At 48.0% G+C, this 15,782-nt stretch overlaps 7 protein-coding genes across 7 annotated transcripts; 4 read left to right on the top strand and 3 right to left on the bottom strand.

Annotated features, from left to right (window-relative positions):
• Window positions 1–567: 567 nt before the first annotated feature.
• N7525_007389 (glycoside hydrolase family 71 protein) lies at window positions 568–2,698 on the top strand (the record flags this gene model as incomplete). Its single annotated transcript, XM_061214054.1, has 5 exons — window positions 568–702; window positions 759–1,290; window positions 1,343–1,568; window positions 1,634–2,091; window positions 2,145–2,698. 5 exons carry the CDS (start codon window positions 568–570, stop codon window positions 2,696–2,698), a joined length of 1,905 nt encoding a protein of 634 aa, XP_061068485.1.
• A 324-nt stretch (window positions 2,699–3,022) lies between these two features.
• N7525_007388 (uncharacterized protein) lies at window positions 3,023–5,249 on the bottom strand (the record flags this gene model as incomplete). Its single annotated transcript, XM_061214053.1, has 4 exons — window positions 3,023–3,420; window positions 4,355–4,378; window positions 4,447–4,556; window positions 4,660–5,249. 4 exons carry the CDS (start codon window positions 5,247–5,249, stop codon window positions 3,023–3,025), a joined length of 1,122 nt encoding a protein of 373 aa, XP_061068484.1.
• Window positions 5,250–5,553: 304 nt separating this feature from the next.
• Window positions 5,554–6,742, top strand: N7525_007387 (uncharacterized protein; the record flags this gene model as incomplete). The annotated part of the gene is made up of 2 exons (XM_061214052.1): window positions 5,554–5,620; window positions 5,703–6,742. The coding sequence occupies 2 exons, from the start codon at window positions 5,554–5,556 to the stop codon at window positions 6,740–6,742; spliced, it is 1,107 nt and encodes a 368-aa protein (XP_061068483.1).
• A 379-nt stretch (window positions 6,743–7,121) lies between these two features.
• On the top strand, window positions 7,122–7,460 carry N7525_007386 (uncharacterized protein; the record flags this gene model as incomplete). Its single annotated transcript, XM_061214051.1, has 1 exon — window positions 7,122–7,460. One exon carries the CDS (start codon window positions 7,122–7,124, stop codon window positions 7,458–7,460), a length of 339 nt encoding a protein of 112 aa, XP_061068482.1.
• Window positions 7,461–9,029: 1,569 nt separating this feature from the next.
• On the top strand, window positions 9,030–9,349 carry N7525_007385 (DDE superfamily endonuclease domain-containing protein; the record flags this gene model as incomplete). The annotated part of the gene is made up of 2 exons (XM_061214050.1): window positions 9,030–9,110; window positions 9,134–9,349. 2 exons carry the CDS (start codon window positions 9,030–9,032, stop codon window positions 9,347–9,349), a joined length of 297 nt encoding a protein of 98 aa, XP_061068481.1.
• Window positions 9,350–11,672: 2,323 nt separating this feature from the next.
• Window positions 11,673–12,475, bottom strand: N7525_007384 (uncharacterized protein; the record flags this gene model as incomplete). The annotated part of the gene is made up of 3 exons (XM_061214049.1): window positions 11,673–11,904; window positions 11,956–12,254; window positions 12,305–12,475. The coding sequence occupies 3 exons, from the start codon at window positions 12,473–12,475 to the stop codon at window positions 11,673–11,675; spliced, it is 702 nt and encodes a 233-aa protein (XP_061068480.1).
• A 1,940-nt stretch (window positions 12,476–14,415) lies between these two features.
• On the bottom strand, window positions 14,416–14,775 carry N7525_007383 (uncharacterized protein; the record flags this gene model as incomplete). Its single annotated transcript, XM_061214048.1, has 1 exon — window positions 14,416–14,775. One exon carries the CDS (start codon window positions 14,773–14,775, stop codon window positions 14,416–14,418), a length of 360 nt encoding a protein of 119 aa, XP_061068479.1.
• Window positions 14,776–15,782: the final 1,007 nt, after the last annotated feature.

The raw sequence follows: 15,782 nt of genomic DNA, 5'->3' as shown, positions 1-15,782 counted from the left end.
CAAACTACATAATTTTATTGAGTGGCAGACACGGATTCAGTTCCGGAAAAAATGGCAGTGTAATCCTAAAAGCCCGGCAGAACTATTCATCGACCCCTACGCTCATGTCGAATCACAAGGGCGTAGATATTCTACGACTTCTACGATTTCCTACACTTTGATTTGTGTACGGTCACCGGCATGTATAACTATATAGAATTAAACAACCACTACTACCCAAGGAACTATCCGGCGGCCACTCTGTACCTAATTGAAGCGGAAAACCGCGCAATAACGAGAACTTGTGGGCAATAGAGTTCCCACTCTACGATGATGTCGCCCAAAGCTCTGTAACAACCACATGGTTCCTTGAATGTAAGGCTTTGATTGGGCTCGGAGAGATAATTAGCAAATATCACACTCACCATGCCGATGATTAAACTTCGTAGGTCAGCTGCGAGAAGCTCCGATCATCTGGAGATTAAAAGGGGCTATTTAAAGGTGTGAGACGCGCACAAAACACATATCGATACCTGAACCAGAAAGCGGAAGATTTGGCCCGAGGTGAACTAAGAGAACTTACAACCCATGATGAATATACGGTTTATTTTGGGTGTCATTACTTTACTATCCACGATAGTCCATGCACTGTCTACGGGGAATCATGGCATACGCCGTGCCAAAAGACAGTCGACAGACCGACTGGTCTTTGCACACTTTATGGTAAATATGCCCTCAATTTCCTTGTGTGTGTTGGACATATACTGATTATCTAAAAGATCGGAATCGTCAGTAATAGAAACAGCGCATCGGACTACGATGACGACATGAAAAGGGCTAAGTCTCTGGGCATTGATGCGTTTGCTCTGAACATTGGCACAGATCCCTATACTGATCAACAACTCCAACTGGCATACGATTCGGCTGCCGATAATGACATGAAAGTCTTTCTATCACTCGATTTCAACTGGTGGCATATTGAACAGGCCGCCGAAGTTGGCCAGAAGGTTGCCCAGTATGCTAGCAAACCTGCACAACTTCTCGTCGATGACAAGGTATTCGTTTCATCGTTCGCTGGTGATGGAATGAATGTTGCAGAAATGCGAGTAGCAGTTGGAAAATCGGTCTTTTTCGCACCGAATTTCCACCCATCAACTGGGATAGATATCACGCCAGTTGACGGCCTCTTGAATTGGATGGCGTGGCCAAACAACGGAAATAACAAAGCCTCAACTGCAGAGCACAGTATTTCTGTCGCCGATGGGGATAAGGAATATGTCGATGCTCTTGGCGGAAAGGCTTATATTGCCCGTCAGTTTCATTTTCGTCGCAATTTGAATTATTTTTTCTGACTCTAATGCAGCTGTTTCCCCGTGGTTTTTCACGCATTTCGGACCCGAAGTTTCTTATAGCAAAAACTGGAATTTCCCGTCTGGTCTCCTGTGGTTTAACAGATGGAATGAGATTCTTGAGTTGAAACCGCGATTTATCGAGATTGTCACATGGAATGACTATGGAGAGTCTCATTATATTGGTCCTTTGAGCTCACCGCACACTGACGATGGGGCCTCAAAATGGGTTAATGACATGTGAGAACCTCAAAATCAGCCGTGGAACCCTTCAAAGAGGGGGTTAAACTAACGGATAACTACAGGCCCCACGAAGGATGGCTGGACATTTCAAAACCATACATCGCCGCGTTCAAAGCAGGCCAGTCGTCTCCAGACAGTCATATATCATCTGATGAGTTAGTCTACTGGTACCGACCTGCACCACGTGGGGTGAACTGCGACTCTACAGACACCTGCATGGTACCAGCGAACAATGACAGTGGGAACTATTTCATGGGTCGTCCAGATGGCTGGGAATCCATGGCTGACTCTGTCTTCATTGTATCATTGCTTACAGCCCCAGCCACAGTGCAGGTCAACAGCGGCGGGACTGTCCATAATTACGAAGCGCCAGCCGGGGCAAGTGCAAAGGAGGTGCCAATGGGAGTTGGTGCACAAAGCTTTGAGGTCAATCGCGACGGCCAGACCATTCTGTCAGGGACCAGTTTGAAGGAGGTTATCGACGGGTGCGTGTGTGGTTTGTATAACTTCAACGCCTACGGTAAGTGAAGATATAGCCACTGCTGATAGCCCCCTTTTAACTTTGACGTGCAGTCGGAACGCTTCCACCAGGATCCAATGATGTCCTCCAGCCAGAAGGGCTCTCTGCCTTCACACAGGGCCTGCGTGTTCAGACATGTCAACCTACCCCCTCATTAGGTACAGTACCTCCACCTGCTCCATCTCTAAGTAAGAGCACCATATTGCCAAGTTCTCCTCCGGGCGTAACAAAAGCCCCTGAACCATGCTCTGCTATTTTGTCGACTGTTGTCACTGTGACAGTTACCGAGGCTATGGCTCCACCAAATTCACCTCCAACCAGAACTTGCGGCGGGGGCGGAGGAGAAGGGGGCGGTGGTAGGAATAGGGCCTGCATTGCAGGAACAGGAGCCAACAACTACAGCGGGTTGTGTTCGTTTTGTTGCAGCTATGGTTACTGTCCATCTGGACCCTGCACTTGTACGCATTATGGAACTCCAATCCCGCTTCCACCATCAACTGGAGCTCGTGGGGCGCCTCTTATCGGCGAAGACGACTCGTATCTGGGTCTTTGCAGTTTTGCATGTGATCATGGATATTGTCCCCCTACAGCCTGCAGAATAGCTTGAGGATGACTTATCTAACGGTTGAGGTGGAGTTATCTCAATATGTCATTTATTCGTGGACATAGAGACATGAAAGTAGTTGTCGTAGACCGGTATAAGTTGCAATTCTACGATGTCTGCCATGGATCCATTTTTATAGAAATTAGGAATGTTAGAAACGGTGATCAAGTACAAATTAGATTATTACGACTTACTAAACTAGATTTTGCAGCAATCTTTTTGTGGTGCCGAGAAGGCAAGGAACGCCAGGTAGGTAAATGGGGATCAAGCTCAGTCAAAGTGGAAATACTACCAGAGCCTGGGCTGCGGCACACGCTAAAGTCTCCATCATGGCGATCCTCGGACACGATGGACACGATGAACACCTTGGACACCTTGGACCTTGGAGACCTTGGAGACCTTGGAGACCTTGGACACCTTGGACACCTTGGACACCTTGGACACCTTGGACACCTTGGACACCTTGGACACCTTGGACACCTTGGACACCTTGGACACCTTGGACACCTTGGACACCTTGGACACCTTGGACACCTTGGACACCTTGGACACCTTGGACACCTTGGACACCTTGGACACCTTGGACACCTTGGACACCTTGGACACCTTGGACACCTTGGACACCTTGGACACCTTGGACACCTTGGACACCTTGGACACCTTGGACACCTTGGATGAAACTCTATCTCCGCTATGAGACATATCCTCGATCGAATAGATCTCGGCTAATGTCAGTACGCATTGCTGGAGGATTGCGAGTCACGTGTAGGTGGCGATTTCCGGAGTCACAAAGAGGCCCCACCATTGTGCAAGAAGACTGAGGGGCAGAGTTGGGCAATTTTCAGCCGATGCCTAACCCGCGGTTGATTCCCAAGGTCCATTCTTCGTGCCCAGTCTTATCTTTATTTTCCCCAAAGCCTATTCAATCTGTGCAAATATCTGTGGCATAGTTTTCCTGCGTTCACGCCCACCTCAAAATCCTGCGGTGAGAGATACTCTCATCTCGATCGAAGAGATCAAGACGTGCCGCGCAAGCAAAACCGCAAACATTCGCTGAAGATGGCAGATTCAGTTACAGAAAAGTCTTTGGTGAGTCGCTACACAATACGTCTGCTAGAATGTATGGTCTGACCTACCTTAGAGCGAGCGCCTATCTCAGACCGAGTGGAAGAAGCTTCCCAAGGAAGAAGTAGACCACCTCACAAATTCCAGAGCCCTTCCAATTATCGAATTCGAGCCGCAACCTTTCCCAAGAAATTTATATTGCTTGGAATGCGATTATATAAGATTTCAGAAACAAGGAGGGGAGAAAATTTGCGAGACAAAGGGGAGTGGCACAATTGTTCTTCCAGAGAACGTTGGAGCTTGGATAGAAAATGGAAAAGCAAGGTGCACGTGAATAGATTGATGGCCCGATTCAAGAAGCGATGCATGAACGGGGTTCTGCATAAAGGTTGTTTGCCAAATTGACTCCTGTATAGTGTCCAACTCGCAATTTAATGAGACCACGTTGTGATTCTGCTCTCCATAGCTGCATCGTGATACAGTCTGTAACTTCAGTAAGCAGATGGTGCTTTTCCCATCTTCTCAATTCACTCTCCTCTATAGCTTCACAGATGGAGGCACTGAACACCGATCTTATACCAGCAACAGACGCACCACGCAACGTGAAGTATGCGAAATCTGTAGAGCTAATTAATACACTGCATTGTCATGGAACTGCATTGTCATGGAACGCTACTCTTTCGTACCGTAATCTTGAACCAGTGACTCTGATTGCGTCCCTGGGGGCAAGGCAGCCTCTGGGTTCCGCGCCTGAATGCTGGCATTGGACTGGGAGAGAGCAGAATTGATTCTTCCGCTTGCGGAAGGGAAAGAGCATGTCAGCGAGCTTGACCGCGCAGCCCACCTCAATATGGATGATGGTGTCCTGGTGGCTATAGAATACTGTCGTCCTGACACACTGTGTTATTTCTGCATAATCGCTGTCCGCATTCATTGGAAGATGAGTGGGAGAACATTCAACAGCCTCACATATTATATCACCAAAAGCGATGCGGATCACAGAAAGACGGCTCAGAGATAACGAACAACTTTCTTCCCCTTCGGCTTCTGTCGCTGGGCGAGGCAAGGTGGAAAGTAGACTCATCAACTTTCCGAAAGCTTTAGACTTCTCAATACCGTGTCTGATGGCACTTCGCCAAAGAAGCGATTCAGCATTGTCGCAGAGAACAATAGGTTGTTCAGTGTGTTGCTCACAAAAGGCCGAAAGGTCAAAATCTATAGAGGCTCTCGGGGAGACTGAGAGGATGAAAGCGAGAAAAATGCCAGGGAACTTCTCGAGAATTTTCAGATAAAGCCTTTGAGCCTTCCGCTCTCGAGATCGGATGAGTTTCACACGGTTTGGTATTCTCACACGCCTGTGGTTTTGTGTCTCGTCGACTGTGCAAACTATGACCAAACGTTCTTCAAATAGTGAGATGTCAGCTTCGGGAATGGTTTGTTCTGCACCAATATCTTTGTGTTTTTCGTATATTGGAGCGAATTTGTTCATATTTGCCGCGATGAGTTTGTGGACACGATGGACACGATGGACACGATGGACACGGAGGATGAAACGTGGTTCTCGGCGTATCGCTTGATTTATGTCCTGAAATTGCTGCCTGTGCTGAGACCAAACTAGTTAGAATTAGTAAGCGCGCTCCTAGAAACGTGAGGTATGATGAGTTTGTGGACACGATGGACACGATGGACACGATGGACACGATGGACACGATGGACACGATGGACACGATGGACACGATGGACACGATGGACACGATGGACACGATGGACACGATGGACACGAGAACGGCCTGATGGACGTGCAGCTCTGGGTGCCCTACGACGACCCAACCACCCTCTATTACGACCTGGGCGACCCCAGTATGTATGGAACAGCGGGTGTCGGAAGCCCGGGGGCCCCCATGACCCGAATTGAGAGGGCTCTATGCCTCTGTCTGATGAGTTTTCGCACTCCTCACTCCTCTTCGTGATCAGGCCTGGCGGAATGCCGCCGAAGACGAGCTACCGAAATGGCGCACGAGTTTCGATAGCGAGCGCTCCCGGATCCCAGCGGCGGCATTACCACAGAACCCGAACGTGGACTATGCTAGCTCCGAATACACTAGTCCTGAGCAAACTACGTCCGAGTACCTACCTTCATCGTCTCCTGCGGGGTCTACTGTCACCAAAGGTCGTCGAGTGCCCGCACGAGCGGCCTCTGGCTGCGCGCCATCATCCGACCAGCATGTCCGAGAGGATTCTTCTGATTCTGAAGTAGACACCGCCGCATCTGCTGGACGGAAGCGGGGATTCAGCCAAGTCACATCGACCCCTCCAACCCAACGGTCTGCACCCCGAACAAATCCCCAAGGGAACCAAAGTGGGCAATCTCGCCCACATGTTGCTCAATATTGCACACAAAAGTGCCTTCTCGGGTTACAGCAGGGCGGCGTGCTTGATACCGATTGTCCAAATATGGAGCTGCATATGCTCAGCGGAAGTGAGGACCGCCACCCGATCGGCGCATCTGACCTAGTGACGAAGCTCAAATGGCAGCTCGATCAGGATCTGGATCATAACTGCACTCCGTTAGGCCCTTGTGGATCCCACGGCGCACCATTCAAGATTACTTGTGCCACCTTCGGATATACCGTTGTCGGGAAAGGGACGACTTCGAGGCTCTGGGGGGAGGTGTCACGCGAAGCAGAGGTTTACCGGGTCCTCCAGCGTACCCAAGGATCAGCAGTTCGAGTCTTTCTCGGTGCTATCGATATGGCCCAAATCTACTTCCTCCACGGCGCGGGAAAAATCTGTCATATGCTACTGATGGGCTGGGGTGGACTAAGCGTGAGCCATATGACTCTCGACAAGACCATCCAGCATGCGATTTCTCGGTCGGTGAAGGAGATCCGTTCTTTGGGCATTTGCCACCAGGATCTTCGTCCGGAAAACATCTTGTGGAATGCTGAGCTTGAACGGGCCTTAATTATTGATTTCCATTGAAGCACATTGGACCGCCGGCCGATGCACAAGCGACCAGGTCCTCTCAAACGATTACGGTATGGTCCTGAAGAACATGAATCGAAAAGATTGCGTGTGGTGTGAGCTAAGGCCACTGGAGATGGACTTGGATACTGGAGCAATGCAGGAAGTCAACAGGCACTACGGATAACCTGGGTACACGAATGATCGAACGACCATCGCTGTGCAGTGACACTCTTCATCTATGCCGGTAGGACGATAAGAGGGCCATGTTCATAACTACTCTCCATGCGTGGAAACCGTCTCCCTGTTCGCCTTTATGCGGTTGGCTCGTCAGCTAACACTCCGTCTCTACCGGCGTATTTGGTAGCCATGTCGTGCCATGTTATCTTTCTCGGCTATGGATAGTGGGAGATCTGCATCGGCCAGCAGATTCTTATCAGCAGGTGACAAATACCTACAAGCTGCTCTCGTGATAGAGGCCATTGGGCCTCTGTGGCTCCTCAAACCCTTGCCCAGGCCATCCCGCCGAGACCGTATCTTTAAGAAGCGACCTTCAGCTCAGCATTTGGTGCGAGCACTGATATCTCTGAAATCCCGAGATGCTATGAAGGAAAACCTGGATTCACGTGCAGGCAGTGAGTTTGATATCGAAATAGAGAGAGCTATGACGCAAAGCAGCCACGAAACGCACGAGACAGACTTGGACCTGCACCTCGACTCAGGGCTCCGAAACTAATGTCACACTGACGTGCCTGAAGGCGATCACACATACTTAATGACTGGTATGTCAGAATCATCGCTGACCTGCGATAAGCAAGCGTGGCTAATATCATCCACCAGATCATCCAGACCGATGCCCTTCGGGAGAGTCTCTTGGTAACTTAGATACGGCTTTGATCCCGGCGGAACCTCGGTTATATCCTGCATAGGCGCAACTATTTATCTTTCTGTTCGGCTTATGTCGCTAACTCATACAAGGCCCTCCTCCGTCGTAGAGGACACCACGCTCGGGCTAGAAAACCATGGAGATCAGACGGATGTTACAAGGGATGGCGTGACAACACAAAGCCTTCATTGGAGCTGTCAACCAAAAATGAGGCCGAAAAGTAGTTGTGTTGCTAGTAATTTTGTTCACACAAATTGTCAGCTCTGGACAGTTCATTTTTGTTTAGAGAATTTATCACTATGGGTTTTATTGCATCGACATCCTCGTCTTATGTCGTAAAAGTCCAGACTAGCGAGTTCGACTTCGCTCCGATAGGTGCTAAATCAAATGCATCGTGTTGCCTTCAATCGGGATATAGAGCACGGGATATAATAATACAAGCGAAATACCCTATTCCAGAAGCAGGAGCGCTTATTCTGCCACCAGTAGGACCTCAACCACGCTTGACTTTTTGGTATCACTTTGGCGGTGGAGGCGGGACGCCCGGCTTTTTAACGCCTGTCGTATCGTATGCGCCACGGCTGTAAATCTCAGCTTAGTTTAGTTTGAAGTGCCCAGTCATAGAGCCTACCTAGGATTGGACATTATCCCTTCAGGACAAATCATAGCTCGGCTCTGCGCTTTTCAAGGTATATGTAAGGATTGATCTCTCTATTGACGAAGCCAGATTAGCTTAGATAAAGATAGAGCTCGCGGATATGTATACCTTAGTGCGATTATGAAGTAATGGAAGACAGTAGAGCGCACATAAAATAAGAATAAACCAGCTCATAAGGAGGATTATAAAAGTTAGCCATAAAGTATTCATATATCAGAAGCTAGAACTGAGTAGAGCAAACATTCGCTTGATTCGTTCTCGACAGTCAATATGATAGGACTGTTCATGTCTGTATGCACGAGAAGCACAGGGGTCCAGGGATCCAGCTGGGGCCCCTTGTCAGAATTGCAACATCGGGCAAGGTGCTTCCGCCGATAGCCAATGGGTGTTACCGAACCTTGCCTTTTTAGGTGAATCTCCCAGGATCCGGAACGAGGATCCTTGTGAGCGGGAAGGTCCTACATAGGATCCACCTGTGAGGGGTAAGGACGAAACACCAACCGGGTCAAGCGCTCATCGACTTGAGCCTGGTTATCTGACAATAGGTTTCCGGGTCGTTGAGGTGTAGCCCCCTGAGATATCCGCGAACAAGATTGCCTCGTTAAGTTTGCATGGCATTGAAACCCTTTATCGGAGGCTTCCTCGCGCGGCAAATATTCTTGTCAACAGATGTCGACTTATTTCCTCTTGAGGAGCAATGGGGGAATGTATTAACAAGATGGTTGCTTCAGTTTCTGGACGCAATCCTCGAGTTCATCTCCATGGACCAGGAAGAACTTGGGTCTGATCCTACTATTATCACCTCAAGCGGTGAGCAATCGAGCTCGAACGAGACGGCCAGAGTGAGCATATTATCCTCGACAAGGTCATGAAGCGCGCACGCTGCATCGCCCGCCGTGCAACCACTTACTGGGAGACCCATCTTAAAGGATATCCCAGAACGTCGCTTGTTATCGAGGACTCCTGGCATTACACAGACCGGGACGATGAGGGCGACATCCTCCAAGAGGTGACTAGGAATGCCGTGGTTAACATCGCTCGACATTACCATCACGACTGTTCGCATCCGCGGTACCGATGACGATATTCGAAGCAACGTTCGAAAGGGATTGGATATTGTAGAAGCTACGAATTACCGATCAGGGTGCTCGTTGATTCAGCGTGAGATTGACGCCGCGGACACTGAAGAGCTAGCTGAGCTGAAGTTTGGTTTAGTGGACAAAGAAAGCCATCTCCTTAAGCGAAGTATTGAAGCCTTCACTCCCTACTCTCAATCTCTGGTTCAATGGGTCAACAGGTTGCGACGGTTGATCTTTCCAATAGACAAGCCTTAGGCGCGATAAGACCGGGAGCTATATTCGAAGATGAAGCAAGATCTTGGAGGCGGAAAAGAATATTTAGAGGTACTGAAAAAGATACCCATTAAAGGAAATTGATACCATCATGTTGCATAAGGGTGTCAAAATACTTCACTTTTGATAAGACACTGGCAGACTATGCCGGTAACCATTAAAACGTGCACCAGCGTAAGAGTTGCTTACGAAGCACATGATGCATTGAACTTCGTCCGAAAAGTAAACTGGACAACTTGTCCCTGCCTGACGATCGAACGGTGTCCATTCCTCGCAGATGCGCTCTCACAAACCCAGAAATGAGAAGCGTCTCAGTTTCGTGCCAAAGGTTCCGAAGCGTTGGAAATAAAGTTATGAGAGCGTTGATGTAATCGAGATGAAACCGCGGTTGGTAGTCCTGTCCGGTCGTGTTAAAGAACAAAGAAGTACTCATCAAACATAAAAAGAGGATCAGGAAAGAGAGGGGATTACGGGGCGAAGAAGGAGGAAATGTCACTTACTTTTCGCATTTCATTAACCTTTCCCTCCACAACTGCCACAGATGAACCTGTCTTTTATTCCAGAACCGCCGCAGTCAGAGCAAGAACCATCTTGAGGCATATCGAAATGTAGTAGAGTAAGTGTTGGGTTGGAGGGGAAGAGGGGGAAAGGGGCCCCGGCGATGACCTGGCGAAAGATGTTCTGCCCGAACTTGCTGGATGGGGTTAAGTAATCTTTTATGAGCCGTGATGGCCCGACGTTCTACCGTGGTTTGCCGCCAGGGCGGGGTCAATTTCTGGGTAGCTCTGATTGGCTATAGGCATTAAGGGGCCAACAAGTGCTCTATAAGTTGCTCTCCTCGCAGTTTATTTTGGTGAACTTCAGCGGAAATGGCTGGCGACTTCGGTTTACAACGACAGTGTCAGACATGCTTGGCAATATTCCCAACGAATGACGCATTACGTTATCATCTCGAAGTGTACAGAGTTAGCTCCCTGCAGCCATCTTGATTCTTGATACTGTTCCTAACCACTTGCGTAGTTGAGAGAACGAACTTTAACCCTGGAGATAGAGAAGTGTCGAGCGCACGCAGCTCCGATTTACGACCCGAATAAGCTCTGCGAGAGCTGTCAAGTAAACGCGGCACTAACTGTCGCTTCGAGTAATGTCAGTTATCAGAGCGATGGCGAAAAGGACAATGGAAAAGATAGCATCAGCGAAACTACCGCAACTTTGAGATCGTTGGGTCGCCGCGTTAGCAAGTGCCCATACTACGGTTGTGGAAAGCCTTTCGGGTCGAGAAAGGGGCTTTTGAAGCACTTTGAACTGCGTAATGCTTGCCTCTCCTTGCGCGAAAACATCAATAGCTAACCGCGGATTTGGAACCAGACGTCGATTGCAACGAAGTATGTGTTGAGTGTTTTCGGCGTTTTACACACGTGAGCGCATTGATTAAACATGCCAAAACCCACACCTATTCGTCAGATAGGAAACGACGATACATGTTGGGAATGTGTGACGAACTGCGTGACACAGCTATTATGAAATTGGACCAAATGATCGAAACGCTAGAGTCTTCGTCGAACGACGCCGATTTGAAAACTCCGAAAAGGACGCTGGGGGAGACAGATCTTGGCCAAAACTCTTGCCCTCTTAGAAGAGTCAGAGCACGGTGTAAGAATGGGGAAGCCTTGCTTGATACGACTTCTGAAAAAGCACCACAACATGGTATGAATTTGCCTTTACTATTATTGCTGAAAAATAGACTCTCATTGACATGGAGATATAGTTGAGCTACAAGACAAACCATTTACCTCCTTCGAGTTACAGCCAGCATATGAAGCTGTGGACATGTTCGCACCTCTATTGTTCCACGATTGTCCCCCGCCGCCTACTGATAACTTTGACCCTCCCTTTTTTGAAGCCTCCTCATCAGTGGGCTACAGGACACAGTTGGGTGACGGAGACCCTGTCGGTTTTTGCGCTGATATCACCGATCCGATTCCTGAGACTGAATTTCGCTTTGCGTGGGATGGTAAATAGGTAGGTAGGAGGTGACCTACCCTATGTCGCTCAATTTCCCGGGACAAAGGGTTCGGCCGTCCTTTTTGTATCGTACTCAAAATGGAAATCGATTTTTGCGCTTTCGCTTTCCTCTTGCAGTTCGGCGACTTTTTTTGCTATTTGCGGTGTTTTCGGGAGAACAACTTTCGCCCATTTCATAATGACGTCGTGTGTTGCAAACACGGTGGCAATCGGAGTGCCTTTCCTGATTTCAAACGCTAGCCGGGCGTCCTGGATAGTTCTACCTTAACAGTCAGAGGAGCAAAAATGTCAGCAGGCAGGTTTGACTTACAGGCCGCCATGCTCGAAGAGGATTTCTGACCCTTTGCCACAACCCACTGATTTCAAGGCAGCAAAGGGTACCTCCCATAGACCATTAGAGGCATGAACACCTGGTAGTTCTTCTCTATGTGAACCATCAAAGAAAACAACTTCCGACCCACTACCCCACAATTTCACGACCAGAACATGCCGGCCCGCCTTCTCACCCCCACTTCTGAACTGAAAGATGTGCCCTGGATCACTGTGGAATTTCCGGTACCGGGCAAGACCGCACGAAGGAAAAAAGGTCTTGAGGATTGATCGAGCGCGCTACAAAGGATCAGCCAAAATCTAGAGGTCAAGATCCACTGGCAACATACCTCGTCTCTGAGAACATGGATTTTGCAAAACTCCAAACCTTCTGCAGACAGGCAGCTCTTTGGTCCCATTTCTGACATAGGAGTCCGCAACTCCTGGTCCATCTCGGAGTAGAAACCCTGGTCCCTAATCGCGTCGCTCGCACGTTCGAGCGAGAATGCTGCTGACGCCATCAGAGCGAAATAACGCGACGTATATCAGTATAGAATAAATGCTCAGTTGCTCGAATCTTCCCGAGTTTGAACGGAGCCCCTCCTTGTCTCGGAAAAAACATTTTCAAGAACCGATCTCAAGTCAGATGTGAAAAGCCCCGCTTCGTTTCCAGAATTTACCACTCGCGCTTGGGCCCCCTGCAAGTTACAAGGGTTCTCAATTGGAGCCCTGGCACACTGGGCCCAAATAAGAGAGGTCAATTATGATAGATTCTTGGCAGCATTTGTCAAATCAAGAGATTCTGGCAAGGGCGCTCACTCGGACCCCTATCACAAGACGGATAAACATTGATGCTGACAAGCGGTTCCGCCTGGGACCCTAGGAGATGCATATTCATAACCACTGACCAACTACATTTCATGCGTGGTAGAAATTGAGTAGAAGACAGATAGGAAACAAGTATTTTGTGCCACTATCTTTACTTAAATGATGGCTGGTACCATGGACTATAGTCAAAAGGTCTTCGTGAGCTTGAAACCAAAGAATGGACCTTGGCATAATATTCCAACTAGCTGCGTCAGCAACAGCAATTCTTTGCTCCAGCTTAAGTCTTGCACTCTGGCTCCTATACACTAATGCTTTAGATCAGACAGAGCGGGGTAGAAATCGACTCATTTATGGCCAGATTATAATAGGTGGCATTATCATTCTTGGCTCGATCGCATCCATGATACTCGCATTCAAAGCGACGGCCTCCGATAATGGTATGCAGATCAAGTTGTTCGGCCATATAAATTACCCTAACCAGATGTCAGATATATCGCGTTCGATATCTCCTATGGAAATTGGCTTTGTTTTACTTTTGCTCGTTTTAAACGAAGTAAGTGCAGTGAGTAAGAGCGAGAGCGATACTGATACTCTTTCATAGTATCTATATATTTCAACTTTGCAGTCACATTTGACTCACATGATTGCTGGCATATTTTTTGTCAGTGCAATGGTCGTTCTATCTTTGACCATTTATCAATCGGCAAGTCTAACTTGGTCGCTGCCTGAGATGTTTCTCGTTAACATATCATTTCAGCAGCATCGCAATATCTTGCTTGGGTTATTCACGATTATAATTCTCGCCAGTCAAGGTTTTCTTCATGCTCAATTCATTCAATTTTGGTCTACATGCATGAAGCATATGTCTTCAACAACCACTACGTTCAATTTAGATTGGCGACATCCAGGCCCCACGGCTCCCAAGCATCAGAAAGCTCTCTGGGTGGCATCAATTGGGTCAATTGTGTTTTCCCTTTATTCCCTAGGCACAACGATTCTCGTGTGTATTAGACCATGTGTGTGGATCCAATTCACGACGGTACGTACTTTGGCCAAAATAATATCTCAGTCACTAATTTGCTTCATAGCTCCAAGTTGCCATACTAAGCCTGCGGAGGGTCATGATTTCGACATGTGTTTTCTGAGTTTAAGGAAGGATGTTACTGTAACTATGAGTGCGATAGGTGGTAATTATGGTGATTGATTTAAACAAAATGAACTTTCCGGAGCTGACAATTGATGTGGACAAAATTACTAGCAAAACAACTAATTTTTGACCTCATTTTTGGTTGACAGTTCTTATGAGGAAAGGGCCGAAACAAATTTCGATCTATGCAGCAGCAAGTTTCGAAGATGGAGAATCCTAGCCAAAAGAGGCTTACTAGAACCAGTATCTTCTGGCTAAAAGTCTTCCAGTGTAGAGCGTCAATCGGATACTCCTAAGTCGGCGGCACCTTCTCTTTTCCTTCATGATAGCCTTTCTCTGAGCAATGTTTCGCCGGCGATGGCTCCTCTTCCTTTGGAAGATTGGTGCACATGGCCTTTTGGATAAGGAGCGTTTCGATTTCCGTATTAGAGGCGTAACGCGGTTGCTATACGGGCAACTTCCTGTCCATATAAATTAATGACAAAATCAAAAATGATCCAGCTGCTCCATGTCTAACTCACCGTCGCAGAATTTGTCCCAATGCCAAGAAACCATCAGGATGGTCTCATTTTTGATATCAATCTCTGTCAAAGGCTGGTCAACCAGGCCACCCATGATCATATCATCGAGTGAACCCAACCGCTCAATAGTGGAGATATGTAAACGTTCGAGGCTCTCTTCTGCTTCTTCTTGGGTATAACGGAGTGCCTTCGTAAGCCACGAGAGACGGAGATTATTGGGTGTTGTTGACGAATCAAAGGTCCCTTTCATCTGGTTCATTGCATAGTCTTTGAATATCAAGGATAGACCAGGGGATCGATTTGAAGGCAATTGCAATCTGGGCATGCTGACAGGAAAGGCATAAACAATGACTGCGGAGAGGAGGAAGTTGGCGTGTATTTGTTATGTCGCAGATGACTGGCGTAAATTGGAGAGCACAGCAGGTAAAGCCCTTTATGGTACCTTTGCGATTTAAACTTCCAGGAACCACGGGCCTGGCCTACTTGGTACTGTTCCCGCTAGTCTTAAAAAGTCCGGACCATATCTTTCCACAGACTAGGCGAGATGCCTTGTTGCGAACCGATCATGTCCGGTCACGGTCTTCCGGTGCCTTCTAGCCCACTATCGGATCAAAGGCGGCGAGATTAATGGCCTTTCGTCCTTATCCCCTAACAGGTGGATACTATGTAGGACCAACCGCTTACAAGGATCTTCGTTCCGGATCCTGGGAGGTTCGGCCTGAAAAGGAAAGGTTCGGTAACACCTATTGGCTATCGGCTGAAGCACCTTGCCCGATGTTGCATTTCTGACAAGGGGCCCCAGGTGAACCCCTGTACTCCTCGTGCATACAGAAAGGAACAGCCCTATTATATTGACTATCGAGAACGGATCAAACACTTGTTCGATCTAGAACTCAGTTCTAGCTTCTGATATATGAACACTTTAGGGCTAACTTTCATAATCACTGTAGGTGTATGAACTTGACATGCTTGATTATCTATTAATTGAAGGCAAGTCCAACAGATACTGTACTCATCATTGATTAGCAATCGCGATCATGATATTCGTAGCTTTCTCGCCTTCCGAATTGAGCAAGTTCAGCGAAATGTTAGCCGGTTTATGTGCGCCCCGCGATTCTTGCCAGCCCTCACATATATGGTCGTGATAGAGCGTCGCCAATGGAGAATACAGGGATATTCGACCATCGCGATGCATCCACTTATTGAGCCTGGTGGTGAATGAGGCAGTTCATGCGGGTGTGCTTATCATCCAAGTAGCTGGAACGTGCTCCTTATGCAAGCTGGCTAGACCTTGTTTCTCTTGCGCATTTTGACGTAATCTGTTTATCAGCA

The sequence above is a fragment of the Penicillium rubens genome (genome assembly GCF_028828025.1).
Source record: "Penicillium rubens strain IBT 27055 chromosome Unknown utg000003l_segment0_segment0, whole genome shotgun sequence".
NCBI lineage: Eukaryota > Fungi > Ascomycota > Eurotiomycetes > Eurotiales > Aspergillaceae > Penicillium > Penicillium rubens.
Note: the sequence above shows the minus strand (reverse complement) of the source record. Positions and strands in the feature narration are given on the sequence as shown.